The sequence below is a fragment of the Sorghum bicolor genome, chromosome 2, assembly GCF_000003195.3.
Source record: "Sorghum bicolor cultivar BTx623 chromosome 2, Sorghum_bicolor_NCBIv3, whole genome shotgun sequence".
Taxonomy (NCBI): domain Eukaryota; kingdom Viridiplantae; phylum Streptophyta; class Magnoliopsida; order Poales; family Poaceae; genus Sorghum; species Sorghum bicolor.
Window position 1 is genome coordinate 69,178,171 of NC_012871.2, and position 27,580 is coordinate 69,205,750.

General features: G+C 43.3%; 2 protein-coding genes across 6 annotated transcripts; both read right to left on the minus strand.

Annotated features, from left to right (window-relative positions):
• Positions 6,571–14,267, minus strand: LOC8084050. The gene is made up of 6 exons (XM_002462891.2): positions 13,928–14,267; positions 13,630–13,825; positions 13,331–13,417; positions 9,379–9,747; positions 8,572–8,701; positions 6,571–8,405 (listed from the first exon to the last, which is right to left on the minus strand). Exons 1-6 carry the CDS (start codon positions 14,008–14,010, stop codon positions 6,808–6,810), a joined length of 2,463 nt encoding a protein of 820 aa, XP_002462936.1. The 5' UTR covers positions 14,011–14,267; the 3' UTR covers positions 6,571–6,807.
• Positions 17,258–24,810, minus strand: LOC8084051 (microtubule-associated protein TORTIFOLIA1). 5 transcript variants are annotated; one of them, XR_002450224.1, is made up of 7 exons: positions 23,682–24,810; positions 22,196–22,387; positions 21,996–22,068; positions 21,271–21,902; positions 18,808–19,683; positions 18,083–18,165; positions 17,258–17,661 (listed from the first exon to the last, which is right to left on the minus strand). XR_002450224.1 is itself a non-coding variant. In XM_021454142.1 (6 exons), the coding sequence occupies exons 1-6, from the start codon at positions 24,477–24,479 to the stop codon at positions 17,467–17,469; spliced, it is 2,766 nt and encodes a 921-aa protein (XP_021309817.1). In that variant the 5' UTR covers positions 24,480–24,809; the 3' UTR covers positions 17,258–17,466. The 5 variants fall into 5 exon arrangements, 2 of the variants coding, with proteins under 2 accessions (XP_021309817.1, XP_002462937.1); XR_002450222.1 differs by having other exon boundaries at positions 21,271–21,905; XR_002450223.1 differs by having other exon boundaries at positions 17,524–17,661; positions 17,962–18,165; positions 21,271–21,905.

Sequence of the window (27,580 nt, forward strand, 5' to 3'; positions counted from 1 at the left end):
CAAAATCATTGTATTAGTATCTCGTCGAGGGTTTGTATTTCAAGCAAGGTCCACAAAATTTTAGTGTTTGCTATGTGGTGATATTGCAGGGTTAAAGCTTCATGTTCTGGATATTGCAGGTGTGTTATTGTCTGACGAGTGTGTTTTCAATGTTGTACTGGGAAGGCAAGCTCATCATGTCTGCAGCATCAGATCCAAAATGAATGGACATGAAGACAACAATGGTAAAACCATATGTTTAGTAAATGAGTAATCGTTTCATGTAGCTAAACACTGAACATATAGTTTTGGGATCAATGTTGACTTGGACAGTTACGCTCTTTGTCATCCGGTATGTTCACATTGGTTGCCATTTTTATCTCCTTTGCAATAGTCTTGATTTGATAACTTTTTGAACTAGAAAAGGATGATTCAGTCCTTATGAAGGGGTGTGCGTTTCCTTTCGAAGTAATTTTGCACATCAATCATTTGTTATGCTAGTTATAGTAATAACATGTTACTAAATGTGACGAATATTCTTCATAGTTACCTGTAGAACACTAGTGATGAATTGTTTGTTTCTGACTTTGGATCCCTCAGCTACAAAGAATGGCTTCTATTACATGTGGCAAGTTCTTACGAGGCATTGTTAGTTGTCAGGTTTATCCATGGTTTGTGGAGTCAATTAACCCCAATAGTGTTTCTTCTGTCCCAAAGACTAGAGTTGCATAAAGCACTGAAACTTTTGAATCCCAAATATTATGTAAGATACTATCAAATTTCTTAGAAGGACTATAGAAAAAAATTGTCAAAAGTCAACATATGGCATAGCTTGCAAATAGCTTATCACTTACACATTGTTGATTTTTTCTAAGTGGGTCGAATAGCAGATACCAGTGGATGTCAAGAAGTTTATTGCAATATCTTCAACCAATATTTGTGAGACTAATTTTTTTGTTGTGGATATACAATAATTTTAAATAAGGCATTACCATATTTGACATTTTTTTCCTGTTGGCGCGTTATGTGATGGTATTGTGTGTATTAATATACGCGGCACAAAAGATTGTTCTCAATTATTGACTAGTGCATTATAGTAATGCTAAACCCTATTTATATTTTCTTAAATGTGATTGAGAAACTAAATGCATAATCTTGTGTGATATGGCTAGATATCATTTCATGCAAGCCGCACATAGTTTTTCTATTAATCAGGTTGTCCTATATAATCCCTTTAAGGCTTAACTCTCTTTGACTTAAAAAACCCTGAAAGCTTCCTCTCATTTACCAAGAGTGGGAAGATTAGATCCTTGCTCACGAAAGACCACTAGATGGTTGTGTTGTTGTGATTGTGATCCCGAATTATCTTTGAGGTCAAGCGACCAGAATCACAGGTAAGGGAAGTGACAGTTTTTTTGGTTTGCATGGCTTATTTCTTTCCCATGTAGATCTCAACTTTCAACTTCAGTTGGATTGGATATGCACTTATGTTATTAACTTTACAGTAGGGGACACAAATTCCTAGGATTTATGGATCTAAAGGCTATCCAAGAATGGACATCATGCGAAGTAGCAGAATTCAAGGCACTTTTTGCCGAGTTAAGGAATGAAAAATCATGTGACAGGATGGAAGTGCTTGAAAAGAGGTTCCCTACAAAGACTATTCACCAGTTGAGAGATAAATATGTTGAAGTCTTTGCAGATATGCTCTATGGTGAGATAGATGATGAATCGATCATAGATGACACAACTAGTGATTTGTGTGATTGGTACAAACTTTTAGAAGGAGACACCCATGACTCAGTTCTTGGACCATCAGTGGAAACATCTTTGTTCCAACCTTCCAAACAACTAGTACTGAAAGTAGCTGGAGATCAAGAGAAAATTCAGAAGCCACACTACAAATCATCACGGAAGGAGAGACAAACTTGGACTGCTGAGGAACACAGGTCATTTTAACACCCCCTCCTCTTCAATTTAGTCTTATTAACTTGTTCCTTTATATTTTACTTCATAGCAATACAATTATATGTGCCTTTGTTCATTGCACATTAAATGGATAAAAAGATGCATAGGTAAACAATTATTTTTGGGCAATCTGTAGATTTCGACTACATGTGCCATTGTTGTTCCAATAAAATGCACCATAGCGGGTTGAGTTTTATGGCAAACTGTTCATTGTGAAATTATGATACATATATAAGGCCATAAGGGTAACCAAAACTCTAATGCTCTTATCTTTAGGCACGTCACTAATATTCAAAACACTACTTATAACATAGTATCTTGAAACTTTGATTTCTGTATTTTTATTGAGAAGATATATCATAACTATGCTTCAATTATAGATTGAGCAATATTTAATGGTTTGTTGTATATAGTTATAGAAGTGATGCCACTGCCCCACAAATTTTTTTAGCCAAAAATTGTCATGCCAAAGTAAGTACTTTTGCTTACATTTCATTGACAAGCACCTATAAATGACCTGCTCTTTACTTTGGAAACTCGAATTGTTTGTCGATTAGTTTTAGCTGTCCTTAGTCAAACTTCTCTAGATTTGACATAGTTTATAGAAAAATGCACAAACATCCCACATCAGATTAGATACACCAAGAAGTATATTTTGATAGTGCATTCATTTGATATTGTACATGTTAGTATATTTTTCTATAAATTTGGTCAAAGTTAGATAAATTTGACATACAACAAAGCTAAAATGACTTATAATTTGAAACTGAGGGAGTAGGATGTTTACAGCTATCAATTCTCATACAAGGATGTTATATTAGGTCATTAAGACCAGGGGTATTTTAGGAAAAGACTAAAAACATCATCTATGCTGACATAAAATGCCTTGTTAAAGGCATACTTGCAAAATGACATGACACTTTTTCTTTCCTATTTTACCAAGCCTATTTTCACTTTCTTTTGCTAGAAATTTTGTTGTTTCATATCACGGTAGTCCTTTGTAGTGAAAATGCCCCTCTTTTCCTTTTATATGTTCACATATTATCAAATGTCAACTGAGCATCCACACCAGCATTTTCAAATAGAAATATATATGTGTTGTGGATATTGTAAATCGAATTCCATATGAGTCTCATATGGAATCACTTGTATTTATAGTCTATTGAACTATAATTTGTAGTAGCCACTTCCTGTTGTATCACTAAAAAAATGAGTTATCACTTAGTAGAATGCAGCTTATTGATCTACCTGCAAATGCAGGCAGTTTCTATATGGTGTACAACATTTTGGGCGAGGTGAATGGCAATCCATTTCCAAGTATTTTGTCCCATCTAGGACCCCAACTCAGTTGGCAAGCCATGCTCAGAAGCATTTTGACAGAATAAGGAACAATGAACTGGATGATAGGAGGCAGAGGCATACCATCAATGATGTCAGGCTTGTCAATCATGATATGAATAATACTTCCCACTCTCATACTGAACCAGAGAGAGAAAAACCAAACGCATCAAGCATCTCATTGCCAATCCTAACAGAGGACATGGATATTCTGCATGATTTGACTCAAGGAATGCCTAATTTTGGGCAAGCGAGTAATAGTCCAAGTAACTTAGCAGGACAGACAACACATTGCAATCATACAATCGAGAGCTTCTTCCAGTGGCAAGGCCAAGGCACCTCTTCACCAAGAAAGCAGTGGAGTGTCCTGCTTGCTCAAAGCAGGACAGAACATTGGACCTGGCCTCGACGCAAGAGACATCTTGGTGGTGCAACCACCAAACGTAGACGCAAGAATAACAGAAGAACACTCCCTCATGTCCTCACTGCCCAAACCCCACAAGAAGTTCTGCAATTTGCACAAGAAAGTGACAGTGGAGCCAAGTTATCATTTGAGATGGTGCCCATCAAAGGGCGTGATTTACACACAGTCATACCGCCATTCTGAAGTTCGATGGAACCCTGTTGCCTGGTAGAGGATGCTTTGAATATGCTCTTCCATGTGGGTTGGCTTAGCAATGTCAGGCTGAACTTTGATTGCCTGGCTTCATTAATAAGGAAGTCATTTGTGGCTTCATCAGAACCTGTGGCCCATGGTGTAATATATGGGAAACCAGCTAATGTTTGCTTTTATATGGTACAATTATGCTATAAATATCTACCCTTGCTTTGTTTGAGATGTTGAAATCTTCTGTTAACCGTTGGGCTGTTGATCCCTTTTTTTTTTGTGTTCTCGGGTGGTTCCGAACTTACGAAACTTGAAGGTCGCGGCCAAATGCATGCCTTCTGGATTACCAGTTCAAATCAAAACTGGCGCCACTCCACCACAGCAATTCAAAGGTTGACGCCAACTAACAGGCCCATTCAAATACACACCCCACAACAATTATCCACATTAACACATACCAGTTCTCCAGTTACTAACTAGAAATTCTCCGGTTCTCCAGTTACTAATCTAGACTCTAGAGGTATCCCGAGATAATCAGAGCCGTTTTCCATTACCAGATCAGTCAACTGCAACACATTGAGATATCTTTTGGTGAGATGTCTAGCTGAGAGTTAAGCTTAGTCGCCTTTTAAGCACCGGACATTTGGGATCAAGCCTAGTAAAGGCTTGTCGGGCCCAAGCTTACAGTATTTGCCATACATGTAAAAAGCTTGTTCCACGTAGTGACAACTCTAGTCTCTGTATGATAGCTTAAGGAAAAAACAAACGACAACAAAAGGTGGCCAATGCTGACAACCACATAGCTTCATGACAAGAGTTATAATTTAACCTGCATAGTTTAACCTACATAGCTTCATGACCGTACTTTGCAGAGTCTGCTGCATATTCTGGTAACTGATTGCTCCCACCTGAAAGGTGAGATATGAACAGATACTCAAATTATGAAGCCCAATAACCATGGTGATAGTTCACATAATATCATTGTAGAATGGCATAACCGCATCATGAGCACAACGAAACAATACTAGCATTGATGGAAATATTGTCATGATAAAACTCCATAATGATCCTGAATCATGACAAAACTACCCAAAAATCCTGTAGGTTTAGCACTTAAATCTTATATGAATATAACCAACAAAACTCAAAGAGGTGAGCTGGAACCTTAACCTTACACATGATCCATGTTATCGTAAAACAGATGAATTATGTAAAAGTAATAATAAAACAGAAGCCACAAGCATGCTACTCCCTCCGTCCACGAAAAAATCAATTTTTAGAGTTGTCATAAGTCAAAATTTTTAAACTTTGACCAAATTTTTAGAAACAAATACTAAGATTAATGATATCAAATTAGTATCATTAAATTCATCATAGGATATATTTTTATTGGATGTATATTTTATGTTATAGATGTTATTACTCTTTTCTATAAAGTTAATCAAATTTAAAAAAGTTCGACTGACAAGGATTCTAGAAATTAATTCTTTCGTGGACGGAGGAAGTACATGCTAATTGTAAATCAAAGTCTAAAAAAATTAGAAAATATCTGAAACACTCAAACACGCTCCAATACTGTAAATCAAAAGACTAATGCACGACCATCATCCAACATGGCTCACACGGAACAAGTAATAGGACAAAATGACTGTCTTCTGCCGTCTCAGATAATACATGAAATAATAAATCAGGGAAAATAATTTTAATTGAACTCTACGTCATATCTCTACGTAAGTACGTATCATAATCCATGGTGAAACTACAAAGAGAGGGAGAGATGTCATTACAAGGTCAATTAAGCTCCTATTTATGGACCTCACAAAATCACAGCAATATGATATTTTCACATTGTCCATCAAGTCAAACAGAATAAAGTAAACCCTTTGTTCTCCAGGAAGATATCAAGCGTTGAACTTCCACATTCACTCTATCAGGAGTACATTGTGATCACAGTGCTTATGCTTTAAAATTATCTTTCCATTTGCTATTCTCAGTAATGATTCACCAGCAGTTTGGAAACTTACTAGTGCCAACCCTACACTTTTGTGAGATACAGAAGCCACAGTACCACAAAGCAGTAGTGAACCCGCTGCCCGCTGGAAGCCCTAACCTGAGTAGTGGATAACATTCATAGCCCCATACTGCAAGTAACCTACCAAATAGCAAATTCTTGACCTGCTCCCTGAAGACCAAAACCTTACCTGTATTTTCCTTTTCCATACCTAATACCAAATAAAGTTATCAGGATGTGCAAAGGGGCCACAACCAAAACAATATTATGATTCAAACTAAGAACATGAGACTTCAAAATAACTCATGCTCCTAGTCTAGGATAAAATTCCTTCCTAGAATATGACATGACCAATAATTAGCAAGGCCTTGTAATAACTGGTATTCCTTGAGTAAAATCATGGAACAGAAGGCACGCACAACAAAATTTTGAAAGGGAGCACCCACCTGTGCCAAACTTCCCATTACACCGAGCAATACCGCCTTGGCTTGCACGCCCTGTCCACCGAGCAACTTGTAAATCCTAGGACCGAGCTTCCCAAACATCCGGATGGCACCAGGCTCAGGACCATCCATCACGACGATGGAACGGCTTGATGTGCCACCGTCACCGTTTCAACAGGTCTCAGCAGCGCACCGGCATGTCAGCCAATCACTCCAACAAAGAATGACAAACACAAGCATCACAATTCACAAGGGAACTGGACGATTAACGATGGCCAGCAGGAAATACCAGACAAAAATCAATCCAATCTAGTGGTGTCCAGTTCATGGATGCAACTGTAAATGCAAGGGGAAAAGAATGATGCGATCTCTGCCTAATGCCCTATTCACATTTCAAGGGACAACCGATGCACAAAAGTCCTAAAGGGATTATTACAAAATTTACTGTATTTAGGGCCTATCTATTGCCTGGCTGCTGCTGGCGGATTCCCCTTGTTAGCAGCACCATTCACAGCTGTGCTAGCCTGGTTGCTGGGTGGTGGATTAGCCACTCTGTTGGCACCGTCAATAGTCGGACTAGCCTGGCTGCTGGACAGTGGTATCGCAGCCCTGTTAGTGTTGTTCACCGCAGCGCTAGCTTGGTTGATGGACGGTGGATTCACCACCTTGTTAGCACCGTTCACCGCCACACCATTCGGCTTAGCCTGGCTGCTGCTGGATGGTGGATTTGCTTTGCTAGCACCTTCTGCAACCTTGCTAGTCTGGCTGCTGGCTGGTACTCCACAACTGAAAACCGTGGCATTGCTGGTTGTCATTTGGTTACCTTTTGTGTTCATGGCATGCTTCAGGGGTGACGCTTGGCAACAAGCAGGTACAGGGGTGGCTGCCCTCCTTACTAGTGTTTTATTTGGGGCATTGGCATTGACTGTGTCAACAATGCCACGTGGGGTTCCTGCTGCTGAATGTGAGACAGGAATTTTAGTCTTCTTCCCAGTTGCTGCCACTCCAGCAGTTACAGGCTTAACTTTCCCAACCACAGTTACAGGGTTCCCTTTCCCATCCGCAGGAATCAGATTCTGTGGCTTCTTCTGGCTGCCAACAAGACCTTGGGCTTGGGAAGCACTGTCGGTACACTTGCTTTTATTCAGCTCATCCGTGTTTAAGTGTCCTCCTTGAGAAGCAACATATTGATCAAATTCTAGCATGTCTTTATCTTTGGGATCTACTATCTCAACCTCTAATGTATCTGGCTGCTTTGATTTGGGGTCCATGGTTTCTTGTTGCATTGCCTTGGGATCTGTGTTTTCTGGCAGCTTTGCCTTGAGACCTGTGGTTTCTGGTTGCTTTGCCTTGGTATCCACAGTTTCCGGCTGCATTACATCGACAACTTCTGGCTCCTTTGCATCTTCAGGAAACAAGTCATCTATCGTAATCACACAAAATTCAGAGTCATCCTCCTCACATGGGACAGGTGCTAGTGTGGTACTCAATGCCTTCTTTGTTTCCAACGAACGTGCCCCAGCAGGTGGCCCTGATTGATTAACTACAGTAACTCCTGAAACACCATGAACTGCTCTAGGATTTAGAGGTTCTAGGTGCTGGGAGCCCCCAGGTTGTGTTCCATGCTCAACCACAATCGATGCCTTAGAGCTTGCAGAAGATTTCAAAGATGTTGCTCCTAGAGATTTTATGTGCACAACATTCTTAGATTGTGCGGCTTTTAAAAAACTTGCGGCAGTTGAGGCTGTGGCAAGTCGCCCACCAGCAGCAATTGCTGCTGCTTGTATTGAAGAAGGACCAATGGTGGGACTTGGCTGGGCTGCTTGCTTCTTCCGTGTCTTATTTGAAGCATTTGACAATTTTGGTGGCGCAGCTTGGACAGAAGCTTGTTGCCCTTGATGAAGCGGAGTCTGCACTTGAGCTGCCACACGCAGTGGCATTGCAACTGGGACTGGGACTGGCAGCGCCAGTGCCGGTGAAGGGGTTGCTGCAGATCTTACTTCTGGCATCTTAGGAGCAAACGCTGTAGACTTATGCTGAATGCTTTGTTGATAAGCTCCTGCATGCACAATTTACGTAAGAACCACAAAGACAGGACAGGGTTACAACAGCTGTGATGTGTAAACAAGGCCACAGAACAATGCTTGAGTTGCTGACAGCTCATCATAGAAACATTATGCTAAAATATCAGCTTTCATGGCGAAGCATCAAAACTCTATAAATACCTGTTCTACGCATAGGACCGACAGCCAATGAAAGTGCCTTGAGAGCTGCTGATCTTTCCTCTGAGCCAACAGAAGCATGTTTAGTGCTAGCAGGCTTGGTTGATCCTCCTGGACGCTTTAGTGCCCATCTCTGAAAGGAATGGTACATATTAACCTTTTTATATTATAAAATACTCTAATTTACGATATCTACATTAGGATAAGAGGAATTCTCAAGGCAACACCAAAATAGTAAATACTACCTCCATCCCTAAATAAATCAATTCCTAGACTTGTCTTAAGTCAAACTTTCCTATGCTTCACCGAATTTATAGAAAGAAGCACAATTAATTATGAAACCAAATGAGCACATTATGAAAATATATTGTGGTGTATCTAATCTAATAATACTAATCTGGTGTCATAAATCTTGGCACTCTTTTCTATAAATTCAGTCAAACTTAAAAAAGGTTGACTTAAGACAACTGGGATGGAGGGAGTAGTATTAAAAGCAATAAAAGGCATAAAATAAGCCAACCAATTGTACCTAGTAATAAGAACAAATAAACATTGAACTCCAGGATATAAAGGGACAGGGAAAGGTTTGATGGCAGATCTGGGAACCCAGGCGTAAGACATAATTATTCAGTAAAGCAACAGATGCATGCACATGGACACTCTGCATTTCTGCCATTTAAGTATATTCGAGAAGTATGCAACAATAGGTTAAGATGGATTCAGGATAATTCCCGACACATGTAAATAAGGATGTAATATGGCAGAATAGTGCATGCTATTACACAATTGACAAGGTGAACACAATATTACCTGAGATAACTGATCAGGCGTTCTTGTACTATCAAAGTTACATCTATGCAAAATATCCTCCCAATTTCCTTCACCATACTTCTGCACACCAGCTGCTAGGTCTGCATCCTCCTCTTTAGACCATGCTTTTGGCTTCTTTCTCTTTTTAGAAGCTCCATTTGGATCCAAATGGCTAGGAGAGGGTCCTATATGAGATAACTGTTTTGAATTGGCAACAGGACCTGTAACATTTGTTATACAATGACTCTGAGCAAGCTGTTTCTCAGATGGAACCCGTACTATCTTTTCATTTTGGGTGTTCAGCACAGGAGGATCCAAGTTAATGCGATGACCAGAGGCTTGCTCACGTGAAGATCCGGATATTAGTGCCTGCAAAATGTATTATACGTTAAGAGTATCTAAGGTAACAATAAATTAGGAATGCATATAACATAACAGAACAAGACATGATAGCAATAGCATAATAACACATTACGAAACCACACAGGACTACTAACGAGTATCGAACTTACATGATTCTTTCCAGTAAGTTGCCATACAAGGATAACATTTTATTTTCAATAAGCCAAATACAATGGACAATTGGACATTTCATGTCATTCTGCGTAGACACTCCCAGTTACAGAGTTGACATAAGCAAGCACTATCAGTCCCACACTAAAACCTTTCATTTCATCTCCATTTTAGTAGCTAAGTTTCTGCCAAGCCTGACACAACCCTCCTCCTTTATCAGGGCTTGGGACTTGCAAGTTGCAATGCTGAAACACCATAGGCACCCCAACATAGGCAGAGTTCCCTCACTAAAGCCCTCTTTGGATACAAAGTATTTTTTATGGAATTCTAGGAAGATACTATGGTTTTGCAAAATACATTGGTTTTCGGTTTTCGATAGGTAAAGGTGTTTGGATGAAATAGTACTGTAGTTTTTAGAAACATGCTTATTGCTAAAACTATAGTGTTTTTAGAGTTCTAGAACCTCCAGTCAGAACCCCCTTTTTTCTAAACCATGATTTTGTGCTACCAAAGTTCTTCAAAACAACCAAGTAATGAACATTGAGCTTTACAGAAAAACTTGCAAGTTTTCTTCTTATTTATAGAAAAAAATCAACTATATTTCATTGCCAACTGATATGTAGTGGCAAAGTGAACCTTTATCCACCAGTTGCTAATAAGGCATCAATCAAACTTTTGAAGAGTCAACATTGTGTATCACCCATAGTTCCGCTAGGCGCTCGCCTAGGCGCGATTCAGCGCGACTAGGCGGTAGTCGGAGGGTGCTCGCCTCGCCTATGGGGGTAGGCGGACCCCAAGGCGGCGGCAGCTCCGTGGCGGCGCCAGTGGAGGTGGCGCAGCGTCTGGCGGAGCGTGAGCTGGCATGCTGGTGGCGGACGGCGGCGAGCGCGGCTGGCGGCGGGCGCACAGAGGAGGGGGAGATGCCGGAGATAGAGAGGAACCGGCGGCGGGCGGCGGCTGATGCAGGCGGAGGCGCAGGGGTCGGGTGCGGCGCGTGAGGGAGCGCCGTGAGGGAGCAGGTGCGGCGCGTGAGGGTGAGGGGAATGGTGTTTAGGATTTGTAGTCTGTGGAAGATGGGCTGGGCCCTTGCCTGTTGGGCCTTTTTACCTATTTAGGCTAGCCTTTCTATCTATTTGGACTCACTATTCAGCTGTATATATATATATATATATATATATATATATATATATATATATAACGCCTAGGAGCGCCTAGGCGCGATTAATCCCGCCTAGGCGCTAGGCTAGGGGTCAGCGCCTAGAATCCGCCTACCACCTAGCAGAACCTTGGTATCACCATAATCTAGAACAGTCTCAGACTGAGAGCTAAAATACTAAATGCATATATGTTTGTGTACTATCTAAAATACTAAATGCATACCAGAATAACTATTGGCTTATCCAAATCAGGGACCAGGTCAACTGCTATACAGGCTGAAATGTCAGGCCAGACCATCTGGCCTGTAATAGCTTAATAATAGGTATATCTAATAGCACTATCCTCGCTAGCCCAATCAGCATCCCACCTAAGGCCTGATCACAGTCCTTTTCAGCCCATGACCATTGACAAGCACACACCCACATGTGTAGCAAGAATCATCATTCACACCAGCAATTCCCTCTGGCATCCGGCCCTGTTCCTCACCCAAATCCCAACATGGCAAGCTACCAGCCACCTAAACCTCTTGCCACCACCAATGAGCAGCCCCTCCAACACTACTGATGCTCCCACCACAGGTTGTCTCTCCAGTAGTCCAGTGTATGCCTACCTGAGCCTGAGGTGTGCCTCCGCTTGTTATTGTCTTTCATGGGCTATAAAACTACCATGACTCTTGCAGCCAGGCATCACAGCCACCTACTGGGCATCAGTGACCAGTGTATTCCACCCTTGCTCAACAGACTCCAGTTCTCTCCAACTACCACAGCTGCCTCTAGACTTGGAGGCATCACAGCCACCTACTGGGCGTCAGTTATCGGTGTATACCACCCTTGCTCAACAGACTCAAGTTCTCCCCAACTACCACAGCTGGCTCTAGACTTGGATTTGTTCTTAGGCCAGTCTCAGCGGGAATTTTCGTCAGACTTTCATTTGCATTTAATAAGCTGCCACATAGGTGTTTTTGATGATGTGGCAACGTTTTTAAGAAGAGAAGAATTGAGTTTCATGGGGATGAAACTCTCTTAGCACGATTACCAACTATATATGAGTCATAAAATTAAATGTCTATGAAACCATAGAATGAAATTTTCCATTGAGAATGGGTGTTTCACAAAGTTCAAGAAGGCGTCGACCCATAGCCTAGAGCCTAGGCGAGCCTAGGCATTTCAAGGCGTTCTATATCCATTCATATTTTACCTGGAAAAGTCTATAAGGAAAGAAAAAACAGGACACCTGTGGGCCAAGGGTTGTATAGAAAGACCCATAAAGCAGCCCAAGCCCATATCTGAGCAGCATCCCTTATCTCTAACCTCATCCCCCACCCTATCCCTTCGTACCCGTCCGTATCGTCCACCCCATCAGACCACGGTGCCTGCCGCCAACATCCCTGCCTCTCCCGTCCTCTCCGCTGCTTGCTGCCCCCGTCCCTGCCTCCTCTGCGCTGGTCGCTGCCCCCATCCCCGCCTCCTCTGCACCGCTCGCACCTGTCGCCGCCCCCATCCCTGCTTCTCGGCCTCCTTTGCCATGGCCGCCGCTGCCGCCGTGCAATGTCCCCAACTCCTCTGCCACAGTGCCACGGAATAAAGGCCCTGCCTCCCGGCCATACCCGCCGCTAGCCTCCTCCAAGGCGCGCTCGCCACCTCTGCCGCTCTGGATCTGCGGTCAGGCCGCCTTTCTTCCACCTACCCCCTTAGGCGAGGCAGGAACTCCTCGACTAGCGATTAGTCGCGCCTAGGCGGGGATGAGGCGTCGCCTTTTTGAACTTTGGTGTTTCATCATGTTTCATTTCATTCTATATGACATGGTAATCTTGGAAACAACACTGTGAAACTCTCCACTGAGACTGGCCTTATTAGTATTTGAATTTTAAAATATTGCATCAGTTTGATGGAATCAACTCAATTAAGTGGCGCTTCTATAATCATTCTGGATAAGATTGCAGTAAAAGATTTGTTGGAGCAAGCCAATGACAACAACGCAACACTTCTGAATACTTTACTTTTTTTGGATAAAGGAACAACGTTCCGACCTCTACACTTACGAATAAGTGTATGCAGCCAAAACACTTCTGGATACTTTGGTCATGGTAAAATAAGGTATTGAAACATGGCAGAGAAAATGCTACACAAACAGGTGCCTCTCACTCGCTCATCCTGGATATTTTAGAGCATCAAAATCAATTGAGAGAGAGAGAGAGAGAGAACTAAACAGGATTTGGCATCATGCATTCAAAAATCAAAATGACCATCCTACTGTATGCTTTCCAAACAAGAAGTGATACCTTAGCTAATGCAGAGGCCTCAGATAAAGCTTCCTTGGTCGGGATGGGATTGGGTTCAAGCTCCAATTCCAGGTCACTGTCATCGCCCTACCGTTGTCAAGAAGATTGAACATAAAAAATAGGTATAGCACCAATTACGGAAGGAGCAGCCAACACAAGAACAAACTGAATTCCTGTGCGTGCTACCTTAAGATCTAAACAACAACCACTACAGGAATCCCAGCTACTTGACGCCTTCCAAGCCAATCCAAAAGGGGGCAGAAAAATCTAGGCTTTGAGAAGTGGGTAGGATTACAAACCAGAGGCTGGTCGCCGGCGTCGACGCTATCCTCTAGGTCGTGGTGATAGGCGAAGTGGCGCCAGAGCATCTGGTACTCGCGGGCGGAGGTGATCCCCGTGGCCGACTTCCCAACCACCGCCTTCCAGTCGATGCGCCGGCCCTCCGCGTGCTGCGCCACCTCCTGCAGCGCCGTCAGGATCGTCCCCGGAGCGTACCTGCACAAGCGGCGCTGTGAAGTAAAACCCTAGGCGAAAGCGAGCCGCCCGGAGAGGTGGGACGGGCCGAGGACGAAGAGGGCGGAGGAAGGATGGACGGACCTGTGGAGGAGGAGGTAGACGTCGTCCTCAGAGAGTTGGCGCTTTCGCTTCCCCTTCCCCGCCGCCGGCGCCACAGCTGCCATCTCAGAAGTATAATTAGAGGTCACAATCACAGCGCCTCCACCTCCCGTACGGCGTCGCGCCGCCGCCGCTGGCCTGCCAGGTGCGCCGCGTTGCCGCCGGCTCCGAAAGATAGGGCTAGGGTTATGCCGTGAGGGGGGCTGATGAGGGCTGGCAGAGAGAGAATAACTGGTAGATCGTGTGTGACAAATCGACAGTAGTGACTAGTGGAGCCAGAGAGGGAAGGAGTCGAAGGAACCCGGGGACCGGGGCAATGAGACCGGAGTCGATGGCGATGGCGCCCTGTTCGGAGGAACAGACAGCCCTGTTAAACGTATACATAGAACATTAGATACAAATTAAAAATAACTAATTGTATAATTTATATGCTTTTTTTAATAATTTTTTAAATCTAATTAACCTATAATTAAATATTAATTGATATAATTATAAATATGCTACAGCAAAAAAAATCTAATGGTTGCGGTCTTCACATAGGTGGTGATCCCTTGACGAGACCGCTGTCGTGGGAGAGACAGCTGGCGACGGCTAAAAATGACAAATTACACATGTGCCCGCGGATAAAAACTTGGCAAGGTGAGGATATGAGTGCAACTTTGTGCCCGCAGGTGTGGGTGTGGGTTTGTCATTGAATTCAATGTATAAAAATTTGTGGGCATTGAAAACTTGTACACGTGCCCGCTTCACCCGTAAACCCACTCCAACCTCAGAATATGTAGGTCCTTTCGAACGAAGCAACATAGTTTTATGATTTTCTCTCTTGTATCTATTTATATACAAGAGAATCAATTTTTATATTGGTATAATGCTAAGTAGTTTTAATTCTCATATTTAAACTTCTTTCTATAATCTATACATGTATTATTAATTTATTATTATGTGGGTTCACGGGTACACCCGTGGGTATTTTGTGCTCGAGGATACGGGAGTGGGCAGTGTTGGCCCCGAGGGGGGGCGAACGGGGCGGCCGTTCCCATATACGAGTATGCTGTATTAGTATTAGGAGTACTAGTTTATAGTTAGCCCAAAATCTAAAGATCAAGAAGACAACAACAACAACACGTAAGTTGAAAATAAGGCTACTAGGCTTGGAGCCCAACCCAAGAGGCCTCTTATGATGCGCAGCAACAGTACTTCATAAGTGAACGCTTCGGCTTCAACAATCAACAAGCGGCTATTACGTGTGCGTATAGATTCTTTCTAATTCTGAATTTCGATGAACAGTCGACTGCGGACCGCCGCCAATTCCCATCGCCGACCGCCCGCTCGGCTCGCCGCACCCGGTGCTTTTGCCGCCTGCTGAATTAGTAGGTTCTCTTCGCTTCTTTTTTAGTCTGTCAATTGATACTCAAATTCATCCATCAACATACACTAATCATACATGAATAATTTTGTTTTTAATAGATCATATTATTTTATATGTGCTACTTTTTCAGTTTTACTGACTAATTATTTTCTTTCTAGATTCAGCAGTATGAAAGTATGCTTCTAGAAGTGACTAAAGGAAAAAAAGAGAAAATGAGTAGATGAGTTGATAGAATCACAAAGAGGGAATATGGATAAATTTTTAAGGTAAATTTAATTTGTAAAATTATTTCGTATGAATTTTGCTTTGATACATGTTGAGTGTCAAAAAATATATATGTACATATTGATATTTTTTATAATGTTTCTAGAGGGCTCTAAGTTTTGGTTGGGCTCCAGGTTCAGAATTTCTCAGAATCAGCCTTGGGAGTGGGTTTCCCGTTGCCATCCATCTCCCACCCCACATGGCCACATGTCTTCCTGCCCTCGTCGTTGCCTTCGCCTCCGCCTTTGTCGAGGGCTACGTCCGTTGCTCGCCTCGTGTCCCATGGGTGGGCGCGGCCAGTGGATGGCCGTGCTTTGCACACCGCAGCGCAGCACCATTGAAGTGCTCGACGGCAGGCTACCCACCATGTTGACTGCATTGCCCTCGCCGATGAGGTTTTGGTTGCTGCACTTTCCGTCTCTTTCCTTCCCCCCTTTATACAGGACCGTGCTCCCAACGCTCTAGGCTCTAGCTAGCGCACAACCAGCAACGGCGTCCTCGGTGGGCGTTGCGCTCCTGGTTGCCTTCCTCACGCCGGTCGTCATTTACTTGCTCACAAGGCGGCCCAACAAGAAGCCGTTGCCGAGCACAACCTGTCCCCGGGCGCACTCGGCCTGCCATTGATCGGGCAGAGCCTGGGCCTGCTGCGCGCGCGCATTGCGGAGCAACTCCGGCGAGCGGTGGCTGCGGGACCGCGTCGACCGGTACGGCCCCGTGTTGAAGCTGTCGCTGTTCGGCGCCCCGACAGTGTTCGTGACGGGCCCCGCCGCGAACAAGCTGGCCTGGTGTTCGCGAGCGACGCGCTGGCGCCGAAGCAGCCCCCGGCGGTGCCTGCCGCTCATCCTGGGCCGCCGCAACACCCTCGAGTTCGATGGCTACTGCTGCAGGTGTTTTGGGCGTCCAGCGTGACCCCAGCATCTTCCCGGACCCGGACTAGTTCCAGCCGTCGCGATTCGAGAGCCAGGCACCGCCCTACACGTTCGTGGCGTTCGGCGGCGGCCAGAGGCTGTGCGCCGGGATCGAGTTCGCCAGAGTGGAGACGCTGGTGACCATGCACCACCTGGCACCTGCTGAGGCGCTTCAGGTGGAGGCTCTGCTGTGAGGACAAGGACAACACGTTCGTCAGGGACCCCATGCCGTTGCCGCTGAACGGGCTGGCCCATCGAGCTCGATAGCAGAGACAGTCCCCAAGTATCTTAGAATGTCGGGACGGTTTTTGCAAAAATATTTTTTTTTAAAAAAAAACTATTTAATTTTTCTTTCTGGGAGCAAGCTTTTCTTTAGTTTTGCATCCAAAAAAAGGTTTTGATGAAACATCAAACATGTATCGGTGGATCTGGTTTTGACAGAAAACTGCTGACGCTTCTCGATCTCTTGTTCAGAATCAAATTCACCTGCCTCAAACTTCACAACTGGCTGCATGCATACTTCTGCAGAAAGAGTTGATGCTCTACTGATCTCAAAATCAGTTCAGTGTTAAGGCCTTCATCATATGGGCAATACATCCAAATGCGTAGCATCTGCCTTCTGCATACAAGTGTTGCTGGAGACAATTATATTTTAGCCAATATAAACGATATATTGCTACTCCTTTTAAATTCTATGTAATATAACTTATGCACCATAATCAAACCACAGAACACCATGAGGTGGGTGGTGGAAAGGTTTTACAATATAACTGGAGATTCAAACTATGAATTATGAAAGACTTTCAATGAAGGTGAGACAATATCAACATCATATTTCCAATACAACCAATCCATTTCAACACAGTGCCACTTCCACTCCACCCAATATAATATTCCTAACACTAATAGAAACAGGCCAGACAAGAACAAGAGGTAATGAACAAATGAAATTAACCCATATGTCGACAATCAATGTAACCCTAATTGATAAGTTGCTGCAGGTCGATGCGCCAGGACGAAGCTAGCTGCTTCATTATCTGCATGGGTGTCGCTCCCTCCCAGTCATCAGGCAGCTCAATCGCTGTAGCCTCATGAAGTCCAAGTAAGAGGTCCTGCTTTGCATCTAGAGGTATTCCGAGATAATCAGAGCCGTTTTCCATTACCAGATCAGTCAACTGCAACAAATTGAGATATCTTTTGGTGAGATTTCTAGCTCAGAAATGAAAACCAGACAATGCCAGATATTTGAGTACAAAAAGGGAAAATAGTATGTGCCAAGGCTTATCTTTGCAAACTGTTATTTGTCTAACATACTCTAATGTTTCATGTTTATAGATTAGATACAACCATCTATGCAGCATAATCAACCAATGTCAGGGCATACTTTAGATTATAGTAAATATTAATGCATTGGTTTCACCTGTCAATTGAAACAGCTGAATTAGTTCAACCTATACAAGCATGCAAGCGCATACCTGTTGTCCAGGTGGAAACATTAATTATCATTGGGCAAACAAAGGAGAACATAAAAACAAGTTTCACCAAATAAGAACCCATCTGTTCAGTAAAGAAAGCATGAAAATATCCATCACATACTTCACTACAGTTTCCCCTTCAACCTTGAGCAATCCAATAAAACTGATGGGCCTTCATTCTAGACCAAATGAAAAACCAGGATTCTGTTTGAGGGCAGAAGGACCAAAAGTCAATCAATAACAGTTCAATGCTCTATCCAAATGAATTTTTACCAAGATATGCTTCGAATGCTTCAGTACTTCAATTCGCTAGCTAACATCGACAAATTAATTCAATCTATCTGGCATTGCTTGGCTCTCTCATTCTCTTGAAAAAGGAGCCATTATTTCAAAACATAACTGTTCAAAGTGATTTATCGTCATAGCTTGTTTAGTCAGCCATGTCGTTCAACTTCTACTACTTGGGGTGTTTCTGCATTTACCGCAACAATAATGTTGTGCAGCTGTTTCTGCTTTCTCATGTGTGAACTAATGTAATGTGCACAGCCAGGTTTGGCTGAAGGATGCTGAACATTTTATCCTAACAGCAATGAATGGACTGGGATTAGTCACTGGAGTTCTAAAAATTATTTTGTTAGACATGCCACTATCCTATTACCAAATGGAATTGACTATCGAAGTGTCAGTGATAAAAGGTATTTAAGTAAATGCACACTAAAATGCATCTTAGAATGCTGCATAGTCTTACGATGAAAGTGAATCATTTATTAATTCAGCCCAGTTCTGAGGAAAAATCTCATCAATGACAACATCAATATATTCCTGCAAAGGGATATAGTAGATTACCTGCTGAAGCCAGTTCAAAGCTACGTCATAGAAGCTTTCTTCCACGAGAAACTGTCCCACGGCATGTAGGACTTCATTTGCAACCTCATTTGAAAGTTGATCAACAACTGGTCCAGTTTGCTCCATCAACTTTACAAGTAATTCAGCATCACCAGTTGAAAGAACCTCAGCATAAGCAGAGTCCATATCATCAACATGAACAGCATCCATTGCGCGAGTCCAGGCCTCCCAAAGTGGGCCTCTTTCATCCCCTTGGTTGTCATCATTCAAAGCTTCTCCGTCCAGTTCAGGAATAGCAACTCTTGCAGTAGCCCTTATATTTCCATTATCTTCACCAGCCACTCTAATAGCTTCCAGTGTTGCTTCATCTTTTGAGGCCCGCCATGCACTTCGGGCAGAAGGACCCTCACCAAACCTGAAGGGTCCCTGCCCTTTGTCCCAACCTCTACGGGGACCCGCTTGATCATTACTCCGTTCATTTCTTGGCATCCTATTGTCAGATGAAACAGGATCTAATCCTCTCCGTGCATTCATACCGCTTCTTGAACCAGAATAAGCATATGAGTCCCATGGTTCAGAATCTGGTCTCCAAGATGGGTTTTTCGTGCCAGAAGCCATACCATCTGCAGAGAAATACCTTTCTGCAAATCCCATCCGTCCATCACCACCCCTTCCAAATTTCGAATTAGAATATTCATGAAAGCCATTGTATTTAGATGATCTTCCAGGAGACGAATCAAAGCCCAGCGCTGGACCACCACCTCTCCTGCCTGACGAGAGTGATATTTCCCTAGCCATTTCCTCAACAACTCTCTCAAGACCGCGTACTCTGTTCTCTAAAGTAACCATACTGTCATGAGATCCTCCCATGAAATCCTGAAAGTTGAAAACAAGTGATGTTCTATAGTTAGCCCAAAAAATGTCTAGTAAGTTTAAATTACACCTATCAGCTCCTTTAGTCTCATTTGCAATCTAGATAAAAAAATTTGAGTATACCTAAAGGGAGCAGGAAGGTACAACACGTATCTGAATTATGCAACAAAGTAGTCAAGTGAAGTGTCATATCAGGTAGGCACAAAGCAGTTAATTTTCTTTCCAAAAATGTACTAGAAAGTTATTTTAAAATAACAAATAAACAGGTACCAGAGCTCAACGAGCTGAGCATGAGTAAGCTTAAGGCTTGGGCAACCTCAAGTTCAAGTTTGAACCTCAGTCTGAGCCTAGTTCAGCTAGGCGGCGAGTAGGCGGCGACTAGTCGCGACTAGGCGCTGGGCGAAGCCCGTCGCCTCGACTAGGTGGGTAGTCGCCCATCTCGGCGATAGGCGGAACTGAGGGGCGCGAAAGCGGCGCGAGGCGGGCACAGAAGCGGTACGGAGGCGCGCGAGATGGGCGTGGAAGCGGCGCGGAAGCGGATGCGGACGCGCGAGCCTGCGGAAATTTGCCGCAGCGGGCCAGGGCGCGAAGGTTTCCGCGCGGAGGCAGACGCCGCGGGCACGCGCGCGCAGATGGAATCAGGCGCAAGGTCTTCCCCGCTGGCGCACCCCTCCCCGTCCCATGGTCAATCCCCTTCCCCTCCTCCGCCGGCAGCTGCTCTCCCCTGCTCCTCTCCCCTCCCATGTTCTTCACCCCTCCCTCTCAGGCTGCTCCCCTGTCCCGTGTCCCCTCCCCTGCTCCCTGCCTCCTCTCTGATTGAGTGAAAGTATTCTGTGATTGCATGTCTAATTGATTGCCAAAACGCCTAGGAGAATGCCTAGGAGCGCCTAGGCGCGAGTACTCCCGACTAGGCGCTAGGCAATGGGTCAGCGCCTAGATTCCGCCTAGCGCCTAGCTAGTCAGCTCTATAGAAGCATGAATAAGCTCAAGCTCAGCTCAATAAGGACAAAAGCTTGCATTATTGCATGTTTTTTAGTTGACTATATGTTAGAGTACTCTTGAACTCAATAAGGCATTAAGGCTCCAAAACTCTGTAGACACATGTGAACAAATATATCTTATAAGCTCAAACAAGCTCAATGCTCACTAGGATATGCATGCATTAATGCCCAAGCTCAAGTATTTGATCCCAAGAAAGACTTAATTGGGCATTTGGGATCAAGCCTAGTAAAGACTTGTCGGGCCCAAGCTTTCAGTATTTGCCATACATGTAAAAAGCTTGGTCCACTTGCGATGTTGTGTAGTGACACAACTCTAGTCTCTGTATGATGGCTTAAGGAAAAAAAACAAACAACACCAAAAGGTGGCCAATGCTGACAACAACATAGCTTCATGACAAGAGTTATAATTTCACCTGCAGAGTTTACTGAGTTGAGAGAAGTCTTATTTGCAGAGACTTAATAGTTAACACTTCTGACGTTAGTTCTTTGTCACCAATCAGAAAGACTGAGATATCCATTTCTAAATTCTTCTTAGCAGCAAACAGGAAATGGAACTTCAAACATTCTAGAGAAATAACGATAAACTAACCTGCAACATGTTCATGAGACTAGTTTGCTGTCTCTCCAAGTGTGTCAATTGCCTCTGTATTGCTAACCAATTTGTTTTATTATTTATGAAAGGGCCTTCTCCAGGAATGTTCATGGTTGCAGCAGTGGAGTCTTTTGTACTGGGTTCACCCCTATCTTCAACATCAGCTGTCCTAGCTTTTGTGTCTTTGTTTCTATTTCCCCTTTGGCCAGCCCATTTATCTCGGATATTTTGAAAATTAGAGCTAGCACGCATTTGAGTTAGATTTGCTTCATCTTCAGCTGATCCATTGCTGTCAACTGGACCAACAGGATCATCATCTTCTTCTGTATCACCTTCACTTCGTAAGTGAGATTGTAGAGTCTTGCGGGGGACTACAACCTCAACTGCCAAGTCATCTGTTTTCCTTGTCTCAAGCTTTTGGAAAAACTCAGGGTTCAGTTCCCTGTCAGTTAATGTTGGTCTTTTCTTCAAAAGAACTGCTGCCTTTTCAGCTATGCTACTGCCCTTCACGTTGTTACTAGGTGAATCTGGAGAGGAATCATCGAAGGATTCTGATCTTCCACCTCTTTGCATTGACCTTCTTGAGTCCAGTTTCCCTTCACCATCAGCCAGATCCTTATTTCTACCGTCTGCTGCATGTAAATTGTTTTACATTAAGTATGTAATAGTAAAACCCTCAATGATATAGTACAATTGGTAATAAACAAACAAACAAACATTACCATTTCCATCTTCTCCAGACAACTTTTTCCACAACTGTACTGCATCAATCATGCTATCTCTGACAGGCCTTACCTGTGATAAGAATATGATGACTATGACGTATGAATACAGAAGTATATATATTGTGGTCATCTGAAAAGGTTTCATGAGCAGCAAGAGGGCCTCAAACGTAGATGGGGCGCAAAGAATTCTAGGTTACCTTATCAAAACGGCAAGCTTCTAGAGCAGCAATGGTTGGAGCTGTTCCATCACCTATCAAGTGACCGGAATGGGTAGCAAAGACACATAATGTATCAGCAGCTGCTTTTCTAGTAGCCCAATCGCTGTTCTCAAGGCAGTCGCGGATGCTTTGCAGAGTCTGCTGCATATTCTGCGAACTGATTGCTCCCACCTGAAAGGTGAGATATGAACAGATACTCAAATTATGAAGCCAAGTAACCAAGGTGATAGTTCACATAATATCATTGTAGAATGGCATAAACACATCATAAGCACAACGAAACAATACTAGCATTGATGGAAACATTGTCATGTTAAAACTACATAATGCTCCTGAATCATGACAAACTACCTAAAGTTCATGTAGGTTTAGCACTGAAATCTTATATGAATATAACCAACTAAACTCAAAGAAGTGAGCTGTAAGAACCTTAACCTTACACTCATGATCCATGTTATCATAATACAGATGAATCATGTATAAAAGTAATAATAAAACAAAAGCCAAGTACAGTCCAACCTAGCAAGCTACATGCTATAAATCAAAGTCTAAAAAGTTTAGAAAATATCTGAAACACTCTAAATCAAAAGACTAATGCACAACCACCATCCAACATGGCTCACACAGCAAACAAGTAATATGATAGACAAAATGACGGTCTTCTACTGACTCAGATAACACATGAAATAAATCAGGGAAAAAACATTTTAATTGAACTCTACATCATATCTCTGCGTCTCATAATCCATGGTGAAACTATAAAGAGAGGGAGAGATGTCATTACAAGGTCAATTAAGCTCCTATTTATGGACCTCACAAAATCACAACAATATGATATTTTCCATTGTCCATCAAGTCAATCAGAAACATGTAAACCCGGACTCTTTGTTCTCCGGGAAGACATCAAGCGTTGAACTTCCACATTCACTCTATCAGGAGTCACATTGTGATCAGACTGCTTATGCTTTAAAATCCTATCTCCATTTGCCATTCTCAGTAATGATTTACCAGCAGTTTGAAAACTTATAGGTGTCAACCCTACACTTTTCTGTGAGATACAGAAGCCACAGTACCACAAAGCAGGAGTGAGCCCGCTGGAAGCCCTAGCCTGAGTAGAGGATAACATTCATAGCCCCACACTGCAAGTAATCTAGAAGTACCAAATAGCAAAATCTTGACCTGCTCCCTGCAGACCAAAACCTTACATGTATTTTCCATACCTAAATACCTAATAAAGATACCCGGAAATGCTCAGGCCACAACCAAGATAATATTATGATTCAAACTAAGAACATGAGACTTCAAAATAACCCCTGCCCCCAGTCTAGGATAAAATTCGTGCCTAAAATACGACATGCCCCTTACATGACAAGTAATTAGCAAGGCCTTCTAATATCTGGTACTCCTTGAGTAAAATCATACAACACAAGGCACGCACAACAAAACTTAGAAAGGGAGCACCCACCTGTGCCAAACTTCCCATGACGCCGAGCAATGCTGCCTTGGCTTGCACGCCCTGCCCACTGAGTAACTTGCAAATCCTAGGGCCGAGCTTTCCAAACATCCCGATGGCACCCGGCCCAGGCCCCGCCCCTTCCACCGCCTTGGCCAAGCATGCGGCCGCCCCACCCTGCACCGCTTTGCTCTGCTCCCCCATCACCTCGAACAGCGGCTTCACGAACAGCGTCACGGTCGCATTGCCCGCCTCGGCAACGCCGGAAGCGGACAGAGGGCGGAGGTACACTGCCGCAAGCTGGCCCGCGACGTCTCGGCACGCGTCGCGCACGGAGGTGTCGGACGCCGGGTCCTTGAGCCGCCGCGCGAGGTGGGCGAGCACCTTGTGGAGGTGCGGCGCGGCGGCGTCCGGGTGCGACGCGCAGAGCGTGGCGAGGAGGCGCAGCGACTCGCGCCTGGCCGGGGAGGCGAGCCCCTGGGAGTCGGATGCCAGCGCGTTGAGCAGCATGGGCACGGCGTCGGTCGACGGCGGCGCGCGGATGATGCGGTCCAGCTCCTCGACGGCGATGTGGTGCGTGTCGCGGTCCGAGAGCTTGGCGAGCGCGGCGAGCACGCGCGACTTGAGCTCCGCCATCGCCGCGTTCTTCGACGGCGCCGCGCCGGCGGCGGCCGACGACGGCGGCGGAGGCGCCGCCCCACCGCCAGCCGACGCGGCGCTGGAGCCGGGGTTCGGCGTCGTCGGCGGCTGCGCTGTGGTGGGCGACCTAGGGTGGGATTTGACGGCGGATTTGGAGAGCGCGGTCGCCATTGCGGTGGGAATCTGAGTGTGCGAGTGGGCCGAGGGGGAGGAGTGGGAATGGCGAGGTCAGATTTGAATTGGTGGGTGCGGGGTTTGGGTGCCAATCTGGGGCATTTGGTGGCGAATTTGAGGTGGATTTGGTGGGATTTGTGGCACTTTTGGATCGATCGTCAGGTTTGGAATGTGGTGTTTGGGTTGATTTGGGAATGGGGTGGTGAGAGATCTCGCCTTGGGAGCGGAGATGAGATGAGATGGGTTGGGGGAGAGGAGTCGGCGAACAAGGGGTTCAAGATTCTGTGTTGGCTGATGAGAAGAGGGGGGAGGGCAGATGGAGAGAACTAGGAGGGAGTGTGATGGTCCACTAAAGTAGAACCAGAACTACAGTAACAGCTGGGCATCTTGGACCCACTTGGCAGGGGCTCTGTCAAGCTATTTTCTCAATTTCTCACTCACCAATCGCCAATGCAGTAATACTTAATTCTGATTTAAATAGCGAGCTAAGCTATTTAGCTTCCTGTGTCTCCAAACAGGCAATATGCGGCTATAGCCGACTATAGCCATAGTTAAAGGATAACTTGTACATAAACAAATTTAGCTAAATTCTTGTCAAATAGCTATAGCCGGAGATAGCGAAGATTATAGTACTCAAATCGTATCTACTCCTTTGTTCCCAAAATAAGTGTACATCATGCTTACCGAGGAGTCAACTTTTCAAAATTAAACCAAATATATATATAAATATATTAATATCTATGATATGTAATTAGGAATGGTTATAGAATATACTTTTATAACAAACTCATTTGAAAATACAAATATCGATATTATTTTATCTTATACTTAGTCAAATCATATACTCTTATAATGTTAAACTTCTCTCTTCATACAAGTGTTCCACATCATTCTCCACTAAGTCATCCACTAAATGTTCTATTTCTTCATGCAAGGTGTCCACATCATTCCCCACTAAGTCCATGTCATCCCATATTAGGACTGTCTTCCCTCACGCCTCAGCCTGAGGATTCAGTTTGGGATGACTGGTGGGAAAAGGTGGAGGCAGCTACCTTCGGGGATGTGAGAAAGGGCTTAAATTCCATTGTCATCCTTGGCGCCTGGAACATCTGGAAACACCGGAATGACTGCATTTTCAATGGGGTTGTTCCAAACGTCAACACTGCCCTTAGTTTAGCTAGGGATGACGTCCACTGGTGGTGTTTGGCAGGAGCTAAGGGTTTGTCCTTGCTCACTGCTAGGGGCCTTTAGTCTCTTAGCCCACTCGGTCGTTCTTCTCTCAGTTTCTGTGAGGTAGCCTTAGATATCAGGGAAGTTTTGGTGGTGTGTGTGAGTGTGTTTGGGTCTACGTAGGACTCCTCTTTCTTCTACTAATACAATGATATACAGCTCTCCTGTGTATTCGAGAAAAAAAAAACTACAAAAAATGACCATATCATCTATATCATATGAAATACTTTAAAGGTTTAATCTATTAGTAACATACAAGTCATGTGCATAAACTATTTGTTTCATCACCAGTTCCTCTATAATGTAACCAAATATTAGTTTTTCTTTTATTAACTTAGCAAACTAGATCTAATACAGCAAAACACATGCAAGTCAAATTTATATACACATATACATACATAATATACGTAATGCTATATATATAATGATTTATTTTAAGAAAATTCCGCAGCAACGCGTGGAAAATTTACCTAGTTTTAAAATAACTTGACTCCTCGGTAAGTAAAATGTGTATTTATTTTAAGACGGAGGAAATATATAGTTTTATTATATTTAAGATGTTCCATATATGTTTTACTTATATATCCCATGTGCATGGTCAATTATTATACACCAAAGTCTAACATGACTCTTATTCCTTGCGTTTTTGTAACAATTTCTTAATCCCTTATCCTTCATCAATGACAACAAATTGATGGGGATTCAACAGAGTAGTGTGTTCAAACACGATACACAGTTTATTCAAAACAAATTAGGATATGAAACGATTTCATGGTTCGTCACTCTTTCATGCATCCGCAAAAGAGTTAGAGCTGATTGTTTGAGGCACAATGTAAAAATTGATCCTGAAAGGAGTTGGAAAGCATGACATGGTCATTGCTAAAACTCCATACCTCCTGAGCTCATACGAGTTAGAGTATCATGCGTCTAGATGCGATACATAGTTCAATTTTTAGACAAATTACATCATGCATTTCAATTTGTCGAAAAATTAGAGCAACATGTCGTAATTTGCTTAGCATTTCAACAAGTATGTTGGCTAGTAATAGGTAGTTGTGCATCTTTGTTTTAAAACAATTAGGCCATGTTTAGGGCCTGTTTAGATTAGGGATAAAAAATTTTTGGGTGTCACATCGGATATGTCGGAAGGATGTCGGGAGGGGTTTTTAGAAACTAATAAAAAAACAAATTACATAGCTCGTCAGAAAACTTCAAGACAAATTTATTAAGCATAATTAATCTGTCATTAGCATATGTGGGTTACTGTAGCACTTAAGGCTAATCATGGAGTAACTAGGCTTAAAAGATTCGTCTCGTGATTCTCAACTAAACTGTGTAATTAGTTTATTTTTTTATCTACATTTAATATTCCATGCATGTGTCCAAAGATTCGATGGGATGGATGAAAAATTTTTGGGTGGGTAACTAAACAGGGCCTTAGTTTCCCATAAAAAAATTTCATTCATCCCATCGAATCTGTGGACACATGTATGGAACATTAAATATAGATAAAAAATAAACTAATTACACAGTTTTGTTGAAAATCGCGAGACGAATCTTTTAAGCCTAGTCAGTCCATGATTAGCCTTAAGTGCTACAGTAACCCACATGTGCTAATGACGGATTAATTATACTTAATAGATTTGTTTTGTAGTTTACAGACGAGTTATGTAATTTGTTTTTTTATTAGTTTTTAAAAACCCCTCCCGACATACTTCCGACACATTCGATGTGACACTCAAAAAAATTTCATCTCCAATTTAAACAGGGCCTTAATAACTTTGAATTTACTGTTCATGTTTGACTAACAATGTTTCTTTAAGTACTTAGTTAAGCCAAGTGAGAAACATATCATTGTTTTGTTTTCA